The sequence below is a fragment of the Grus americana genome, chromosome 2 (assembly GCF_028858705.1).
Source record: "Grus americana isolate bGruAme1 chromosome 2, bGruAme1.mat, whole genome shotgun sequence".
Lineage (NCBI taxonomy): Eukaryota > Metazoa > Chordata > Aves > Gruiformes > Gruidae > Grus > Grus americana.
Window position 1 is genome coordinate 123,756,030 of NC_072853.1, and position 17,742 is coordinate 123,773,771.

The window sequence follows — 17,742 nt, forward strand, 5'->3', positions numbered from 1 at the left end:
AACCTCCCCCAAAAAACCCCACAAAACCAATAAACAACAGAGACCACTTGGGGGGTGGGGTGGGGGCGGGACAACACACAGGAAACATAGGCTTTAAACTTGCTTGTACCTGTATTTTACCCATTTGAAAATAAGGTTGGTAAGTGATTAGAGTTCTGAAAATTAGGAGGTCTTGCTTCTGTTCTGTTGCTAGAGAGGCAAACAGCTGGACATATACAAAGACGTACTTAAATTGTCCATCAGAGCTTGTCTTAAATCTTCAGCTAGAAATAAAAATGTCTCTAATTTTGTGTTAAGGGCTTCTAAACAAAGGTTTATCTGTTTTTACTGTTCTATAGTGATAGAGAAAAAATTATTCTGAGTAAACACTTCTGACTTCCTGGAACAGATCTCCTTATTCTTAGATGTTTTTTCTCTTATGATTTACAGTACCTTTTGGCAGTAACTGCAGAGCTGTGTCATTATATGATAGATGGACAAGAATTTACTCATTCACTTGCAAGGGATTAAAGAGTAACCTGCAGTAATGTTTGTTATATGATTATTGAAATGCCCTGTGGCTGTTAAGACAGCTAGGTCTTCCAAAACAAACATTAAATACTAGAGTTCAGTTGGAAGTAACAGTGCACTAGCACCCATAGGATAACAGTTTCATGAGGAGTCTTTCATAAAACATGATTATATAATCCTCCTTACAATTAAGAGGAATTGTTGCAAGCGTGTTAATCTGACAAATTTAGTCTGGTGTTCTACAAGCAGCAAAGCTTTGATTCTCAAGGACAGCAGTGTTTCTCTGAATAAGATACTCCTGTGTATGTGCCAAGTCCTATGCTGGGAGCAGATAATGATTATTTTTGACATAGATGGTACAATTTGATGGTGTTAGCTGAGGAACCCTGAGACAGTGTGTGTGTGTGTATATATAAATGCGCTTTTAGAAACTACTGCCTGGGTCTAGAGCAAACCATTTATTTTTCTTTCAATGCAATCCAAATTTGGTTTTGCTTAATTAAGATTCCTTATTTATGAGGAATCCCAACTGAAACCTCAACATGTCGTAATTTTTTTTCCTGCTCTGAAACATGTGTACTTAAGCTAGTAAAAATTTTACACTTGCATATTTTTAGTGTGTGAGCATTTGAGAGGATGATGGTATAGAGGGAGAGCTTGAATGCTTTTTGAAAAGATATCTTCCAAAAGTCCATGTTAGCCACTTCTGGGTTTTGGTGAAGAGAAGTTCCTTCAAAGGCCTTATTCTGTAAGGACTTGGTATGTGGGTATATAGTTCTTGTAAAAATAGTGTTTGGGACAGAGTAAGGCAGGAGGAGCAGGGAAGGCAAAGAACAGAGTGGGCCAATTCAGTGCTGCCTTTGTGCTTTCCACAAAACCTGTTCCACATAAGCAGTAACTAAAAACATTGCAGTATAAAACACTTGGAATGGATTTATATGTCAGTTCTCCCAGACAACAGTCTTGCCTGTATTTCCTAATAAAATGCTATAGTTGGTCATATTCACTTTGACCTGAGTTTGATGTGCATATGGCACTGGTGGTAACTGGATTTGTTTAATAGGCATGGATTGTTTCACAATTAAAGGAAAAAAAAATTACCAGCTCCTGCTGTGGGGGGTTCAGTGCCATGGCTGCTGTTCTTACAGCTTTGCTCTGAAGACAGAAGAGGTGCAAGGCAGAAGTGGGAGGAATAGAACTGCCCTGTTCTCATCAGGCATCCAGGTTGCAGTAGTGGTAACCAATGCCTAATGCTGTGGGGAGGAGGAGAGGAGACAAGGAGATGCTTTCTTCCCCCTCCCCTGTCTGCTTCATATGCTTGGCCAACTGGGCAGTTTCCCACTGAGGAAATGTGTGTGAAAAGGGAGGAATTCCCTCCTATAATATCCCAGGTGATCAGCTTATGCCCTAATGCATAAATTTCTGTTACTGTTCTTCGGTTTTATTCCACATAGTTTAAACTGCCATAGGCTCACTGTGGTTCTGGTTCTAAATTTAAACTGATGAAGGGTTTTAAGTTTTGGTATATGTAAGAGTCCAAGTCTTGCCACAAGGAGTCATTGCAAGCAGCCTAATCCCTTCAGCAATTGCTATCTCTAGTGATATTAGCTTGCATAATACTGCGTAAATCTCTGAAATGGGGGGAGGGACAGTGTCTTGTACAAGTATGTGGACTGTTCTTGTCTACAAGGCTGTTACTCAAACTGGAATTACCAGAGTCTAGTAGTGGTGGTGTTAGGTATCTGAATTGCTTTGTTTTGCTAAATATATGTTAACAACCCTCTGTTAAAAAGGCCTTTGAGAGTTGTTAGTCTGAAACACTTTTCCTCCATCCTAACACAAATCCTCTTTTTAAAAAAAAGTATATAGAGAGATGCTTTTTTAGTTCTGTAGAGATTATATAATGTTATTAAAAGATTTTAAACAAATAATTGTAATTGGTACAGAGACAAACCTCTCCCAAAAAGAGTATGCACTTGAAGATAGAAATTAAAGACCTTGAGCTACCTCATACTTCTATTTTTATATTAAAGCCTTTTTTATATGGAAGTACCACTATCTGAAGTTTATTACTTTTGGGTACTGTTCTCTACTAGTTGTTTTGACTCTGAGTTCTTGTGCTCTTCCTCTATTATTGGCAGTAAGGCCACACAAGCAAAGAGGAACAACTAGACAAAGCTGCAACAGCGGGCTCAGAATTCATAATTGTGTAGTTTTCTAGTACTTAATTCTCTAGTATTCTCTAGCTACTGTGGTTTGAATTGCAAGTTAAATTCACATGGTGGTTCAGCTGTGGGATTTTTCAAATGTATATTTTTCAATCTTTTTTCTTGTAACAAATAAGTACTAGATGATATAATTGAAGCATTACACTGTGTGAAAGAATAGGTGCAAATTCATGTTCTAAAGAATATTTTTATGAACTAAGATTTCTAGTACTTTTTAAAACAAAAAAGGTAAAAAACCCCCACCAACCAAAAACCCTATACAAAACAAACAAAAAAAACCCCTGAGGCAGAACCAGTCAGAGTTAAAATAGGTAAAGGCACAGTTTCTCTGGATAAATGTGTTCTTTCTCATACTCAGTTTTTCCCTAACAATTGAGCATTATGAGTTTAAGATATCTAGCCTGATGGGCTTTTTGACACACACCCCCCCCCCCCCCCGCCGAGGAGCCCTTTAAAAAACATTAATGTGAATCTGTTGCACCGAAGTAATTTTCTTAGCTAGCAGTGGTTTGACTACAGAGCAGCTCTATAAGAAAATTAATTCTACAAAAGACCTGTTTGTGCTGGGATCAGGAAACCGCTCTGGCAAACGGCATGCAGCCCATTGGTTTAAGATATTTCACAATTGGCTTGTCTTCAGTGTGAGGACTAGCTGGCCCTTGAATGAAATCTGGGAACTTTAGGGTTGGCTGTTTATTTTCCCACTCCCTTCACCCATCAAATCAAAAGGAATACATTTGCCACCAGTATATTAAGAGACAAAAACATTTTCTAGTTATTTGTTTGCAAGGTATATAATAGCATCCTTGCAGTCAGCTTTCCATGTGAAGGTCAACAGTTGCCAAGGACCTGAATGGAGGTACTGTTCTCTGTCTGCAGTGGTGTAGGAACAGCATGGAGTTGAGGAATATAGATTTTTGAGAGGCAAGGCCTATACTGACGTTAGTCACAGAGCAGGATGCAGGAGCCTTGAGTGTACCTTGACTCCTTTTCTAACCCTTCTTGTCCATAGAAGGAAAAAAAATCTCAAAAGCTTTAATGCTGAGCTGTGCAGGAACAGGGAAGATGTGTTCTGTAAGGAGTCTGTAGAGATGTTGAAGTTTGGTTCTCTAAGAAACAAAATGCCATGTGTAATAGCAAAGCAGTTGTCAACCTATTACAATTTACAGCATCACTGAAGTCATGGCCAAGCTTTGGCTGAGAACTGTAAGACACTGGCTTTTCAGAGCGCTGAAGAATTAGGGAGGCTCAGTGAAGGATTTGCAGGGACTTACAGCAGTGACTTGGACAGATGGGCTTGAAAGTAGAACTGGGTCCTGACCCACTCTAATGTCTGCTTCCACAGCAGGCTATTAGCTTGCTTGCTTGAACTGTTGAATATTTAGATCCACCCACTGTCCCCTGTGCCAAGACCACCCTGCTGCTACTCGTGTCATGTAGATTTGGCACAGAAGCTGCATTTAAACAGCTAATGAGTTGCATGTTGAAGGACAGGCTGGTCTATTGAAATCTGTAAAAGAGCTGACTTATCGCTGGCTGAGTAATCTACTAGTTACTGATACTATTGCATCTTTCTATAGACTGGCTACTTTACCTGCTTTAGTGCTGAAGCAGATGCTGTGACTTTAAATAAAAGAAATACAGATCTTCTTACTGCAAACAATTTCTTTAAAAGGAATCTGCAGAATGTGGACATACTGTTACAGAGTAATTAAATGATAGCTCAGTGTGGGATAATTATACCTGTGCTATCTCAGTATCAACATTAGAAGAATATTAAGCATTGCTCATCCATATTTATTTAGACGAATTGGAGTGATGAGTCAAGGTGGAAGTGAGATGTTCTTTCCAGTCCAATAACTGGAATCTCGGAGGTAGTGCATGATATCAGCTGGCCAAGTTACCTCCCACCCAAGAACTTTTAGAAAGCTATCTGATGAGATGTTAATCTTCAAACGCTGGGCAAATTCCAGGTGAGTGGTGTAGTGTGGATGGACAGGGGGGCACTGCAACTGGCAGAGGTGCTGCTGAGGGGAATGCTTGGGATGGTGCAGTTCCAGGGCTTCAGGTGGGTGGCTATAACTAGGAGCTACAATCATCATGTGAAGTTTTATTTATGAGATTTTTTTAACTCAAAACTCAGAGGATGCAATTTTATAGTATGCTGGAGCCAGCAAATCCTTAAACCAGCTTTGCCAAAGGTGTGACTTCCTGGCTTCTAGCCCCAGTTTGCAGCCTGTCCTCGCACCATTACAGTGATCTTCACAGTGAAGTGTATCTTGATTGTCACTTCTAACTCGAGTCCTTTTGAACTTTCAAATGCTATTTGCATTGGCAAAGGCAACTTAAATGGTCTCTGCTCCGTTCCCAGCTGACTGTTAATACCCACTGGGTTTTCTAAACTTGATTAATGGAATTACGTGTTTTCCAAAAAAACCTTTCCTTTTAACCTAGATGATTTGACTGACCCAATGTTGTCATGTCACCACTCTCTAAAATATGCAGCTGTTTTTACTGGCTTCATGACATCACAGCAGGAATGAAGAAGGTAAACATCAAGAATTTTAAGAGTATTGTAGTCTATTTGGTTTAACAGCCTGTTTAGCTTATCAGACTCAACTCGGGTTAGATACTGTTCTTCCAGTTAGAACTTGAGATGAACACTATCAATGGGAAGATTTGCACTGTTTCCAGCTGTGAGATTGGCAATGTACCAGAACTGAACCATCTGGCTTAGCAGTGCAGCTCAGCTGATACTTAATAGATAGTTGTCAGCAGATGTTTCCATGTCCTTAGTTGTGGGTTCTTCCTCCTCCCTTGTGTTGGTCCTACTGCTATTCTGTCACCTGATTGAATAAACTATAAACGATAAAATTTATTTTCTGCTGTTTGTAAAGATCCCCAAATTCCTTTGCTGAGACTGGAGGAGCAGTGAAGGGGGGAAGAAAGGAGGAAGGCAGAGGTACAGGGCTTCCCTGTAGAATGGCTGTCAGCTTAGCTGTGGAGTGAAATGACAGCCTGGAGCTGTGTGTGGGTTTCACATTGGGAGCAGTGCTGGTTAGATTTTTATAAGTGAGCTTCCTTGCCCTTCATGTGCTTGGGGCCAAGAGATACCTGTGTGGCTGAGAAACTGGAGCAAGGAACAGAACCCACTGGAGCATCTGGGGAAGGAAGGATATTAACACTAGTGCTGGGAAAAAATGCATGTGGAACTACAGCTTTATTTCCTACAAACAGACATGCATGAGTCTTAGTCATCTGTTACCTGAGCTTTTATTATTCCATGTGGGGTAAGGAAATCAAGCTAAATTTAACAGAAGGGTGGAATGATCCTCTTGCAGTTGATGAACTTATAAATGGACCCAAACCCATCTCTGTTCATCCAAGTGGCAAAAGGAAGGTAATAAAAGCAAACTAGTTTCACTAATCCCCCTTGGTACAACTTTCTGTGCATACTGCATGCCCTATATAGTATAGAGCTGTAATGCTTCAAGATGCCATTATTCTTCTAGAAATTTTATTATTAGAATATTGACCTGAATTTGAGAATTAACTCTTTTTGTCTGCCATGGAGACCTTCTGGAGTTGGCGTACCGTTTCCTATTACCACTGGATGCAGTGAGGAAAATTGGTGTTAAGCCAGTCTCTTCTGCACCAGAGCATTAAGGCAAAGAACAGAACATTAAAACAGTAATTTGATCATTAACTGGTACAGAGAATCATGAGGTTTTTAAGTATCTCTGAAAGAAAAATGTTTCAGATACCCATCAGAACTACAGGCTATTTTCCAGTATATCACATGGCTTGCTCATATCTTCAGTCTTTATATTTAGTATCTAAATTTCAAGAGTTGTATCAGTGCAGAAGTTAAGGTTCTTAAAATGCTACTCTGATTGTGGTGTGAAGCAAGTTAATTGTCATGAATTGCTGTTAAAATGGAAACTAAGGACCAGCTTCCTACAGAGAAAAAATATTACCTCTTTCCACTTAAACTTGCAACAATTATCTGCACCAAACTCTGAACCAGTCATCCTGGGTGGTATATTTATATGCTTTTTGAAAAAAAAAAAAAAAAAGAAAAAAAAGAGAAAAGAATTGCTGCATGCATGATGCAGGGAAGCAGCCTTTTTCTCTTATTGGGGGGTGGGGTGGGAGAGGAATGAACAACACAAAACATAGTGCTGAGGGAGGAGGACCAAAATTCATTGGAGAATTAGTTTATACTAAATTCATAGTCATCTAAGCCTTGCATACTACCTAACAAAGCCACTGGTGTTTGAGTTATTGTCAAGGGAATTAGATAATAAAACACCTTTTAGTAATGGAAAACTTTAGACTGACTATGGTAAGTATGATTTTTTTGGTCATAAACTCTAAGTTAACTCAGAAGTGCCATACTGAAACTTTTCTGAAAACAGAAACCAAAAGGCTACTGTGTTGTCTGTAGATCTTTTTTTTATTGTTGGTTAATATTGCAGGGTAACTTTTAGAGCATCAGACTTAAATTTTAAAACAATTGACCTTATGTGTTGCTGCCTTGTACAAATTCTTAATGCTGTAGGCTTAAAGAAAATCATTGCAAGACACTGAAATGTCATGACAGAAAACAAATGCTTAAACGTGGCTAGATTCCACATGCTTTATTGACCACCGCATGCATATGTGCTCTTAAGTGTGTTCCGAAATGAGAGAAATCAAGTGTTTGGAAGCTGGGAGGAGAAGCACACTGAGTATTGCTGAAAGAACATTTATTTAAACACAGGTTAAGGATAAGCTTCCTCAAATGCTGTTTCTGCTGGATTTTCCTCTGTCATGGTGCCTACTACATTCCATTGCTTTTGTCTGGGCTTGGTATTTGGGAAATTTTGGTGAGGGCTGGAAGGTGGAGGGGCACGCTGGAAGCCGGTCAGCAGTGAGGAGAGGAGGGCTGGTGTGGGAATTGTGGAGTGGGGTCAGGGTTTAACTTTAGTGGCCATTCATCAGATGATGATTGATTGCTGTGCAGTCCCAGGGGACGTTTAACAACATCTCCGCCCATCCCCCTGCCCCCTTTGAAAGCAGATGGACCAAAAAATGGGGAGAGCGACACCCAGGAATTCCTGCTGTTGTAAAATGTTTTTACGGTGCACTGTACAGCCTTTCCTGAAGCAATCACATTTATGGCCTTGCTGTTGTATTTCTTGGGCTGCTGTGGCTGTAAAAGATGAATAGCCCTGTAATATGGTTCACTGATTCTGTTTAAATTGAAGTAGGCTCCCTTTATTGTTTTGTGTCTAAAATTGTATGCCACCAATTCAGGAAATATTTCCTGTTTGGGAAATAATCAACCCATAGCTGATTTATTTTAAAATAAATCACTTTTAACTATCTCTAAAGCTATTCCCCTCTTGCTTCTGACTTCTCTGTTCATTTAATTTTCGTGGAAATTCTAAAATACTAATTAATGTAGTGAAGCAGTTTCTTATTGTGAATCTTTTTCCCCTTACTAGATAGTTACCAAAATGGTTGTTGGAAAGGCACCAGTGTTTATCTTAAAACATTATTAATTACTTAATGATTACTACAGAAAAAAAACCCAATTAAATGCAATTTACACAATTTTGAATTGCTTTGAAAAGAAATCTCTCTCTGCTTTCTTCTCATTTCTCTCTTTCCTTGCTGCCTATCAGAATATTTGTGTAGTTTAGAAAAAACACCATGTTTGAAGGTTTTTGCTTATAAAACAGTTTTTCATACATTTGGGAAAAATGAAATTAATGGGACAATAGTTAATTTAGTTTGATGGATCTTTTGACTGTATTGTCTCTGCCTCTTCAGACAAGGGGTGTGTGTGTGGGGGGGAAGTCTTAGCATTTTCCTCTATGCTTTTTTTTTTTAAAGCTGAGTATCATAATCTGATCTCTGTTATGGAAGATTTAGCATTCTCTTCTGCCCATTCATGTTTCAAGACCAGTCGTCTTGTTTGTTGTATAAGGAGTGGTATGTTGTTATATTAACAGTGCAACTGAAATTTGGGATGACCTTTTCACATTGCTGAGATTGGAAGAAGGGGAGGTTCTGCCAACCTTTTGGGCACACAAGTAGTGCATCAAATCTGAATTGAGAACACTGTCTTCTATTGTCCTGCTTCAACAGGAAAATATGTTGTTGGCACAAGGTTTTTTATAGGGGCTTGCTTGTGTTGGTGGGATTTTTTTGGCTTATTTTCTCCCCCTTCTAGTTAGAAACAGGCATAGAAACATCATCTAGGCATGTGTGACCTTTGTGGCAGTGACCTAGGGATTGGGATACAGGCAGGCTCAAGCGTAACAGTAAATGCCTGGTGGTTGTTGCAAGCACAGGCAAGCTGGATGCTGTGCTCCAAACTCCGTTAGCCCAGCTGACGCAAATCCCCCTTGGTGTTGCACCCTGCACAGCTGGGTACTTTCCAGTTTAATTCTCTGGGAGTGTGGTCCCAATGTACAGCTTGTTGGGCGCTCCTGAAGGTGAGCGTGTGTGACTGATAGCGGGAGGAGAATTGCCCTTCTTGTACCTCTGCCAAGTTTGGAGTTTCTGTGGTAGTCATTGTGTCCAGAAAGGAGTTTCTAGGGGTTTCCTAGTTCATCTTGAAGCTGTCTGACTCTTCCCGGTCACTTCTGGTGACTAGCCCCCTTCCATGCTGAGAGCAGTAGGGATTGCATATTTGTGCTTTCTCATGTGTATGTTTAAGGTAATTGTTTTAAATAACAGTGTAATGATGGACATCAGTCCATCACCATCTACTTCTTTCCCTTCTCTTTGCCCAAGCCTCTTAACTCTTTTGCTCTCAGATTTTTAAATCTACATTGTTTCCACCATTTTGTTTAATAAGAAACAAATAGAAGGTCATATCAATGGCTTTGTAGTGTTTACCCAAAAGACTTTTACCCTGCCATGTCCTATGTAATCTGCATACTTCTGAAATGAGATTATGGCTGTTGTCTCTCTTCATTCTAAGTTCTGGAGTGATGTTTTCCACCACATTTTTGGTGGGTGGCAAGAGGCAACTAATCAGCTTAAACTTAGTTTCTCTTTGGTTTGAACAGCTGGATGACTTTTTACCACTGGATGCTGTTATCTTGCAGCAGGAGTGCCTGGGTGACAGGACTGACTTGCGGTGTTTTACCAAGCTTTTGCTTCTGGTGTTGACTATTTTTGGAGGACTAATAACAGATTTTACTTGCTTCTGGACTTCTGTTCATATGGTCACCATTTTCCTTTCAGCTGCTCTGCTTGACTGAGGCCCCAAATCCCTGCTGTATGTTTTAAAGTATATCGGATTCATATGACTTAACTTGATACCCTGTCTTGGTTTTCATTCTCTCTCAACTTCTCAGTTGTTTAAGTGGAGTCAGTCAGCAACATGTAATAAACATTCCCTGTAATTTCAACAGCAAAATTACAGAACTGCATGAGCAAGTGAACATTGTATACAGATTTAGACAACCACAGCGTAAAGATGAGGAACCCTCTAGTTGAGGAAGATGATGCATTTGGATAATGCATTTCAGAGCCAAGGCAGCTTTTTACATCTTTACAAAAGACGGAGGATCTGAGACACTGCTTGAGGGTTTAGTATTTGAACAAGAAGCAACACATAAGTCTGTTCCAGTTTCCCTACAGCAAAACTGAACTTTCATAAAAAAAAGTTTTAGTAAAATCTGGCATGTGGGCACAAACACACACATACCCCTTTTGTGAAATTAATCCATATACCACTTCAGCTGTTGCACTTACAGGAGCTTAACATGTCACTTTATGCAGCACAGGCAATCTGAGGGAATCACCTGTCCTGTCCTCTCCCTTCCTTTTGAGGGAGAAGGGAAAGGGGGATGTTATGCACTGTATCATGAACTGTTAGTTGGAATTGGGAGTGGCTGGATGACAGCTGTGAGAAGACAGACATATCAAATACTTGTCCAATCTTTGTTCTGCTCTTGCTCCTTTCCGTGAGGTAGATTTCAAATAGCTGGTGATGGAAAAATTGTTTGTAGTATGAAACCTTGTTTGCCATCGTACAGTCCATTTTTGGCTCTTCCACAGTAATCTAGATTTTTTAACATTACACTCTTACAAAAATAGTGTATGTTGTTAAGAGCAAGACTTGGAATACAGAACTTGTGTTGAAATGTTGAACTTCATTTGCATCTTTGAAAACAAAACAGCTGATTTCTGTTTGCCTCTAAGAGCACACATCCATGGAAGATGCTATTTCTGTGTGCTGCTTCCCTCTACTGGGTGGAATGGGAACTGTTATTGCTGATGAATGAATCCCACTTCCTAGGGTAACATCTTGTGTAAGACTTTGTGATTTGAATATAGGGGTTTTAAGTGCTTTGACTAGAATGAGGTTTTAGTGGTTACCCACAGATCACTGTAGTATGCAAATGCTCTGATGGGCATGCTGATGCGCCAGTCTTGTTCTTCTCCAACTCAAGCACCTTTAAGTATAAGTATCACTAGCATAGAAACACTATGACATAGCAAAGGTTTTTTTTGCTTTGCTGCTGGGAGTGGCAGAAGGGAGTCTTGCCTAATATTGTCACTACCCTGAACATAAAGGATTTTGCATATTTTGGAAAAAAAAAATCAAGGATGGTTCTTGGCATGCATACTTTGTTTTCCCTTTGTGGGAGGTGTGTGTGTTGGTGCTGCAGTTCTCCATTGCGGGGATTATGAAATGACCCACTTAAGGGAATGCGGTGTTTGTGTATGCAGGAAAAGTCTTCACCTGAAACTTGCCATAGATGACATCTCCAATCTGCAAGTGTTGGCAGATGGCTTCCGCTCTTAGAGGAGCTGATGTGGACACTCTTCCTAGTATTGTATTGCAAAGAAAACAATGACACTTCCATCTAACTGTTAGAGTATGATTTGGAGCTTACTGGGAAGGATAGCTCTTCCTCTGTGGAGAAACTATTGTGAAGTCTTTGCCTACTGCTACTGCCTCTAACCATCTTCCTTATAGTTGAGCTTTTGGACTTTTTTACATCCTGGCACTATTTACTCTTTAATTCTTCATTAGATAGTGATACAGATATTTTTTTTCTTTTAGGTACTGCATTTCTACTGTGATACCTGTTCTGTCCCCATATGTCGGGAATGTACCATGGGACGACATGTGGGTCACAGCTTTATCTACCTCCAAGATGCCCTCCAGGACTCCAGGACTCTCACCATTCAGCTCCTGGCAGATGCTCAGCAAGGACGACAGGCTATTCAAGTAAGATACTCCCAACTTGAGTACTTTATCTCCCCCCTCCTTTTTCCCCCCACAGCTTGTCTGTTACAGGGCAAGGTGTCAAGGCACAAAACTCTCTGCTTCTGCTGTCAGTCTTCTCACCCCTTCTGTTCTCTCAGATCTGACAGAAGTTGCTGTGGAGCTGAAAACAAAGTGCTGTTATATGAATTTTGCATTCTTGCAGCATAATCCTGTCATGTAAATCACAATATATATGAAGCTCTGTACAAACGCACTTGAGCGTGAAGCGTTTTGAAGAAAGTTCTGATCTTGTATAGCAGTGCCAAGCCTGGTTTTGTTTTTACAACTGAGACTTACTTTCAGCTGGCTTTCATGCCTGCACAGTATCTATCACTGTAATTACCTATGATTCTGTCTTCACTGTTACCACCAAATATGAAATCCTAATCAGCTGTTGGATTAGTGTAAAACTTCTAACCCACCTGTGCAGAGGATCTGGAGCTATTTCTGTACAATGATTACTCTGTACACACAGATGCATACTATAACTGCCTACTACTGCATCCTACCTCGGCTATGTTTTATAATGCAAATATAAATACTGGGCAAGGACTGGAAGGAAGGTAGTACAGTGCTTCAAGTTACAGAAGGAATTTACATAGGAAATTAACTTGCAGAAGTATGTAGTTACTTTTGCAGAATAATATCTAGTTGTCACTATGATATGATATTAGCAGTAGTTTTGCCTGTATAAAGAGACTTTGGATGGGGGAAAGCATCATAGGAAGCCATACTCCATACTACTGCCTTCTAGTTTTGTTAGCTTCAAAAGCTCTAGATTTGAGCTGGATGTTCTGCAACTCAACACTTACATGCAATTTAACTAAAAAGATTTTTTTTTTTGAGGAAACAAAATTCATCAAATGCCATGCATGGAAAGTAAACTTACTTTCTGAATTGGATGTGCTTTCCTGGCACATGCATGGTACACACAATAAATAAAAAACCCAAACAAACCTATTGTCCACCCATCATTGCTTGTTTCTAGTAAATGAGGATTTGTGTGGGTCTCTTAAATGTTCTTGCTAGATAGAATCTATTAAATCTCCTATTGCAGTTGGCAGTGACCGCTCCGTCAGTCTCTCCTAGCTCACTTTCCTGTAGCGCTACGGAATTCCTGTGTATTCTGGGCAGATTATTAGATGTAGGACCTGTGTGTCTTGGGGATTGGCTGTTTTGAAGTTGGATCCCTTTGTGATGTGACATTTTTTCTCTCACTAGTCAGTGAGAATAAGCCATAACTTTCAGAAAGAATCCTGCAAACCATAGCTTCTTCCAAGATTTGTTCTGTATTGGATCATATGCTATTCAGCACTATCCGTGCTGAAACATTTTGTGTGTCCCCAAAATGAGCAAGAAGGAAGGGATTATACTAGTTTCAAGAACCTCACTGGTACAGTGTTCTGAATTTCTCCAGGCTGTCCTAGACAAGGGCTTGTCTGTTAGTAATTAAATTACTGCTTTTGACCTCCAGGGCTCTTAATCATCTAACTGGTGTGGATAAATCATCTACGAAGGGACTGTCTCTTGGAGCAGAAACTAGCAGAAACTAGAATATCATTCAGTACCATTCTGCTGCTATTGCATGAATGCTTTTGTGCCTCCTTCCTTCCTACTGAGTTTATTTTGCTCATTTCCCCCCCCCCTCCTTTTCTTCTGGCTTTTATGTTGGAGGCTCCTGCCATTGTGGTGAGCTGACTACTTTATGATGGTACAGGTGAAAGGTGGGTGTTACTGCCTATGTTCATGTAACTCAAACAAGCAGCTCAACTGAACTTAGTTTGTGTAGTTTTGCTCTGGTCTAGCTACAGCCCATCCAGGTTAAGAGGCTATCATGGAAGTGTTAACTGGGCAGCTTGTGTAAAGATTCTGTAGAATGACCCATGCTTTTCAAGAGCCGAGTAGTTTTATTAGTTTAGTGGGCTCTTTAATCTGGGCTGCTGTACAGAAAAAGGGTAGCGAGTGAGCAGATCAGTGATCAAGCTGAGGCGGTGGTAATCTGTGTGGCGTATATGCAGGAACGGGAATACTATACAACTCAAGACAGCTGCTACGTAAGCAACATTGACAACAAGAGCATGTGATGCAGTTAAAAGCAGAGCTGCCTGACTCAGAAGTTGATGCAGTGAGCCTGCTGCATAAGAAAGTTTTCATGGAGCAGAGCTTTCCTTGTTCTTGGGACGATAGGGCTGTGAAGCTATATGTTTATCCTAGGGAGGAGACAGCATGTCAGCATGAATTTAAACCAAACTCAAATTAAAAAAAAAATTGGCTTAAGTGTTTTTCTTAAAGTTTGGAAACAGTCAACAGAGGATTAAATGCAGTATAAGCTGCAATAGGAGGAACATAGACTGGAGTTCTAAGAGGCTTGAAAAGTAATATGATGTAGTAACACTTCTTAGTGGGGCTGATTGATACTGCTGTACTAGTAACTCTTAATAGGCTCTGAAAGTGATAGCTCTCTGACATGAGATGTTGAGGATGGATGAGGAGGGGTGGTTGAGAGTAAAGGGGAAAAGGTGGAATTTGAAGGGTGTTTCAGGGGAGGAAATCAGGCCATGAGTCAACTGGCTGGAGAGTATCTGGTTAACCAAAGTTGAAGGCTTTTAGGAAGAAATGTTTATTTAAACTCTTCCTGCAGCTTTGGAGGAAAGATTGTTTTTCAGACTTTAAAAAAAAAAAAAAATGCTGCGAGTTGGGATACATTTCAGCCTCTTGATCCACTGAAGCCTGATCTAGTCTGTCACTCCTGAAAAGTCCAAACCTCACTTTTCAAAGGAGTTGAAGTCCTCTGTAAGAAGTAATAAGCCTGGCAGCAGGAGGCTTGATTTTTTTTTTTTTTTTTTTTTCTCAGAGAGGTTCTGCAGCCATGAAAAGCTTCCCCTGCTTCCCTGTGCTGCACTGGTCCTGGCCTGCATTGTGTATTTCTAGGCCTGTCCCTAGCATAAGAACTTGTGGTTGTGTGCCTGAGTCCAGCTGAAAGGGTAACCTTTCTGTAGGATTACTTTTTGGCTGGGTCACCGGAGCGCTACAAGGACTGTCGATGGTGCCAGGGAACAGAGTGGAAAGACCCAGTGCTGTGGTGTGTAGGACATGTTTCTTGTCTCAGTGGAAAGCTATCCTCCTTGCTGTGATACTTTTCTAGCCTCTTCAGAGACTTGAATTGACTCACAGGATGATATGAAAGCCAAAGTTGACATTGGATTAATGGGGTGGGGGGAAGGAGGACTGCTGCCTTTCTATATGGGGGACCTTGTCCTGCTGCCTTGTTTTACCTCCTAGAAGTGCACACTTAGCTGTCTTCTTTCAGAATTTTTTCCAAGGACCAGGCCACAAACTGAACGTAAATCTGTTACGATGAAAGATAGATGGCTTCTTCAAAATGTCATGTGCTTAAAATACATCTATACATGTGTAATTGTATATATGTATGTGTGTGTGTAATCTAATGCACTTGCATAACAGTAAATCCTTGAGTGCTTATTCCCATCTAGGCTCAATTTCCAGGTGAACATGTTAAAATACAATTTGATCTGTTCATGTCAGTTGTCTAAAAAGTGGTTTTGTTGGAAAACAAACAAATTCTTTCCTAGCTGAGCCTATAGTTGTTTTTGCTGGGATATTTGACAGTGCAGGCTTCCTCATTTAATGAAAATTCATGTGGTGAGACTGGTCACGTGCAGAACAGAGTGACCCACGCTCTTACCTACCAGCACGAAAGATTTAAGAGTTGGTGGTAAGGCGGGTCAGCCATTAAGGCAATGCCTCTTCCCTCCCAAGTTGTGGAGGAGGTGATATGAAGTAGATTAACACTTACTCTAGGGAAAGGGGGAGGGAGGTGTACTGTAAGAAACTCAGCCAGAGGAGGAAGCTGATCGGTTGCCTTGAGCCTCTGCCCTTCAGTGGAAGCTTCCCTGTGGGTTGCCATGTGGATCTGTGCTGCCGGGAGGTCGATACCTGAGAAGGATGGCACCGCTGTGCTGCAAGGGATCGTTCTGGGGTTGTCACAGCGAGTTAGCTCAGGCACCCTTGTGCGCGGCTTTGAAGTCAGGCTTGCAGGTTTAAGAATCTGGAATGAAGCTTTGTAAACAAAATGGAGTCGATCGTGCTTTTTCTAAAGCTAGAGTTTATATTGATGGAGGCCAAATTTATTTTTATTTCTAGTATTGTTTCGTGTTGTGTTTTGGTGAGTTCTGTAGTGTAACATATGAGCAGATGGTTATTGGGGAAGATGGGTTTGACATGTGTCATTGTCCAAACTACTCTTCTGCTGAAGGTTTTAAGTAGAAAATCTGTTCTTGCAGTACAAACCATAGTGATGGCTTGTTGGTTTCTGACACGAGTTAACCTGGTATCTAGCCCTCCCTCCATTAAAGCTTCTTTTAAAAGTCTTAAGTGAGAGTTTTTCTTGAAGTGAGAATTTCTTAGCATTTTACACTTTTTAGGCTGAAACCTTTAAATTGGTCCAGCTGCTGTGATTTGTGCCATAGCTGCAGCAATATTACTGCAAAGCCTGTTAATCCTAGGAAAGATACTGCATCTATACTTTGTATAGGATCTTTCTATTGATTCTGCTAGTATAAGAACATTTCATTTATATCCACTTCTTGATGCTAGAGAAAGCTGGCTATTATGTCCTGGTTTTTATCCTGCTCTGAAATTGGAAAAGTTCCGTGAAACAAGCTCTCTGTATCTTTTCGTTACCATAAGGAACTGAAAACAATTTATGGATGGAACACTTTCAGCATTTGGTGGAAGAAGGCTAATGAGATATGGAAAGATTTCCTTAAGTATTTTGTATTTAATATGCCTTTAAAAGCTAGAGGGTTTGCCAGAGAATATGCACCTAAAGCTTTTTTTTTCCTTTAAGTAGGACTAACTTCCTCTTAAATTCCTTAGTGTTTAAAGTGTAAATCCTTCCTACTGAGGTAGGGAAGTGTGTATTTAAGGTTCTTTAGCTGTTACCTGAGGTCCATTCACCCCTGAACTACTGAAGAAATCACCTCTGAAGAAAAGAAAATTTGCTTTCAAGTTTGAATTTTCTCTCCAGAGGTTTGCACCTTCATTGGAAAACTTAGATGAGCAAACGTAAATATTGTAATAACGCCTGAAAAACTATACCTTCCTCCCATCTTTGGATGGATGGAATTAAAAATCCTAAGGACCCTTTAAAAAATGCTCATGCAAACTAGCGTTGATGAGTTGCAATACAGTTCCATAAAGCAGCCTCTGCTTATCTTGTGGTGTTGACATAGTGGCGTGTGTTCATTCAAATGCATAATTTTCTGAACTGACTTGATATAGTCTAACATCATGGCTTAGCACCTGGATTAACTGCTGTTTGAGACCTCAGCCTCTTTAGCTGTGCTGCATGGACATAACTGTGGACATACAGATTTAATTTGGGTATTAGACTGTGGAAACCATGCAGTGAGGGCATCAGCACCTTTACAGTAGCTCTGCATTTCTTGTTTGTAGTCCATCAGAATACATGCTTTGTAGTGGTTTTTCTTTATCCTGGAGTGTTGTATGCTTCTGATCAAATTTTTCATTTAAAAAAAGCAACACTAGGGAAAACTTGGAGTAATGATATTTCTAGACTTATATTTAAATATTCCATAGGAATGTGTCAGTTCAGTAAAGATTAAACTGCAGAAAGTTTTTTGTTAACTTGAAACTAGTTCCTAATCTCCAATAGGAGACGGGAAATGTGAAAAATGAATG

At 40.2% G+C, this 17,742-nt stretch overlaps 1 protein-coding gene across 1 annotated transcript in view; it reads left to right on the plus strand.

The window, feature by feature from the left end:
• The window catches only part of TRIM71 (tripartite motif containing 71), a 57,024-nt gene that overhangs the window by 29,643 nt on the left and 9,639 nt on the right, over window positions 1-17,742 (plus strand). Inside the window, exon 2 of the mRNA XM_054816737.1 lies at window positions 11,812-11,979. Coding sequence (XP_054672712.1) covers window positions 11,812-11,979 — 168 coding nt within the window. The remainder of the gene's footprint in view (window positions 1-11,811; window positions 11,980-17,742) is intronic.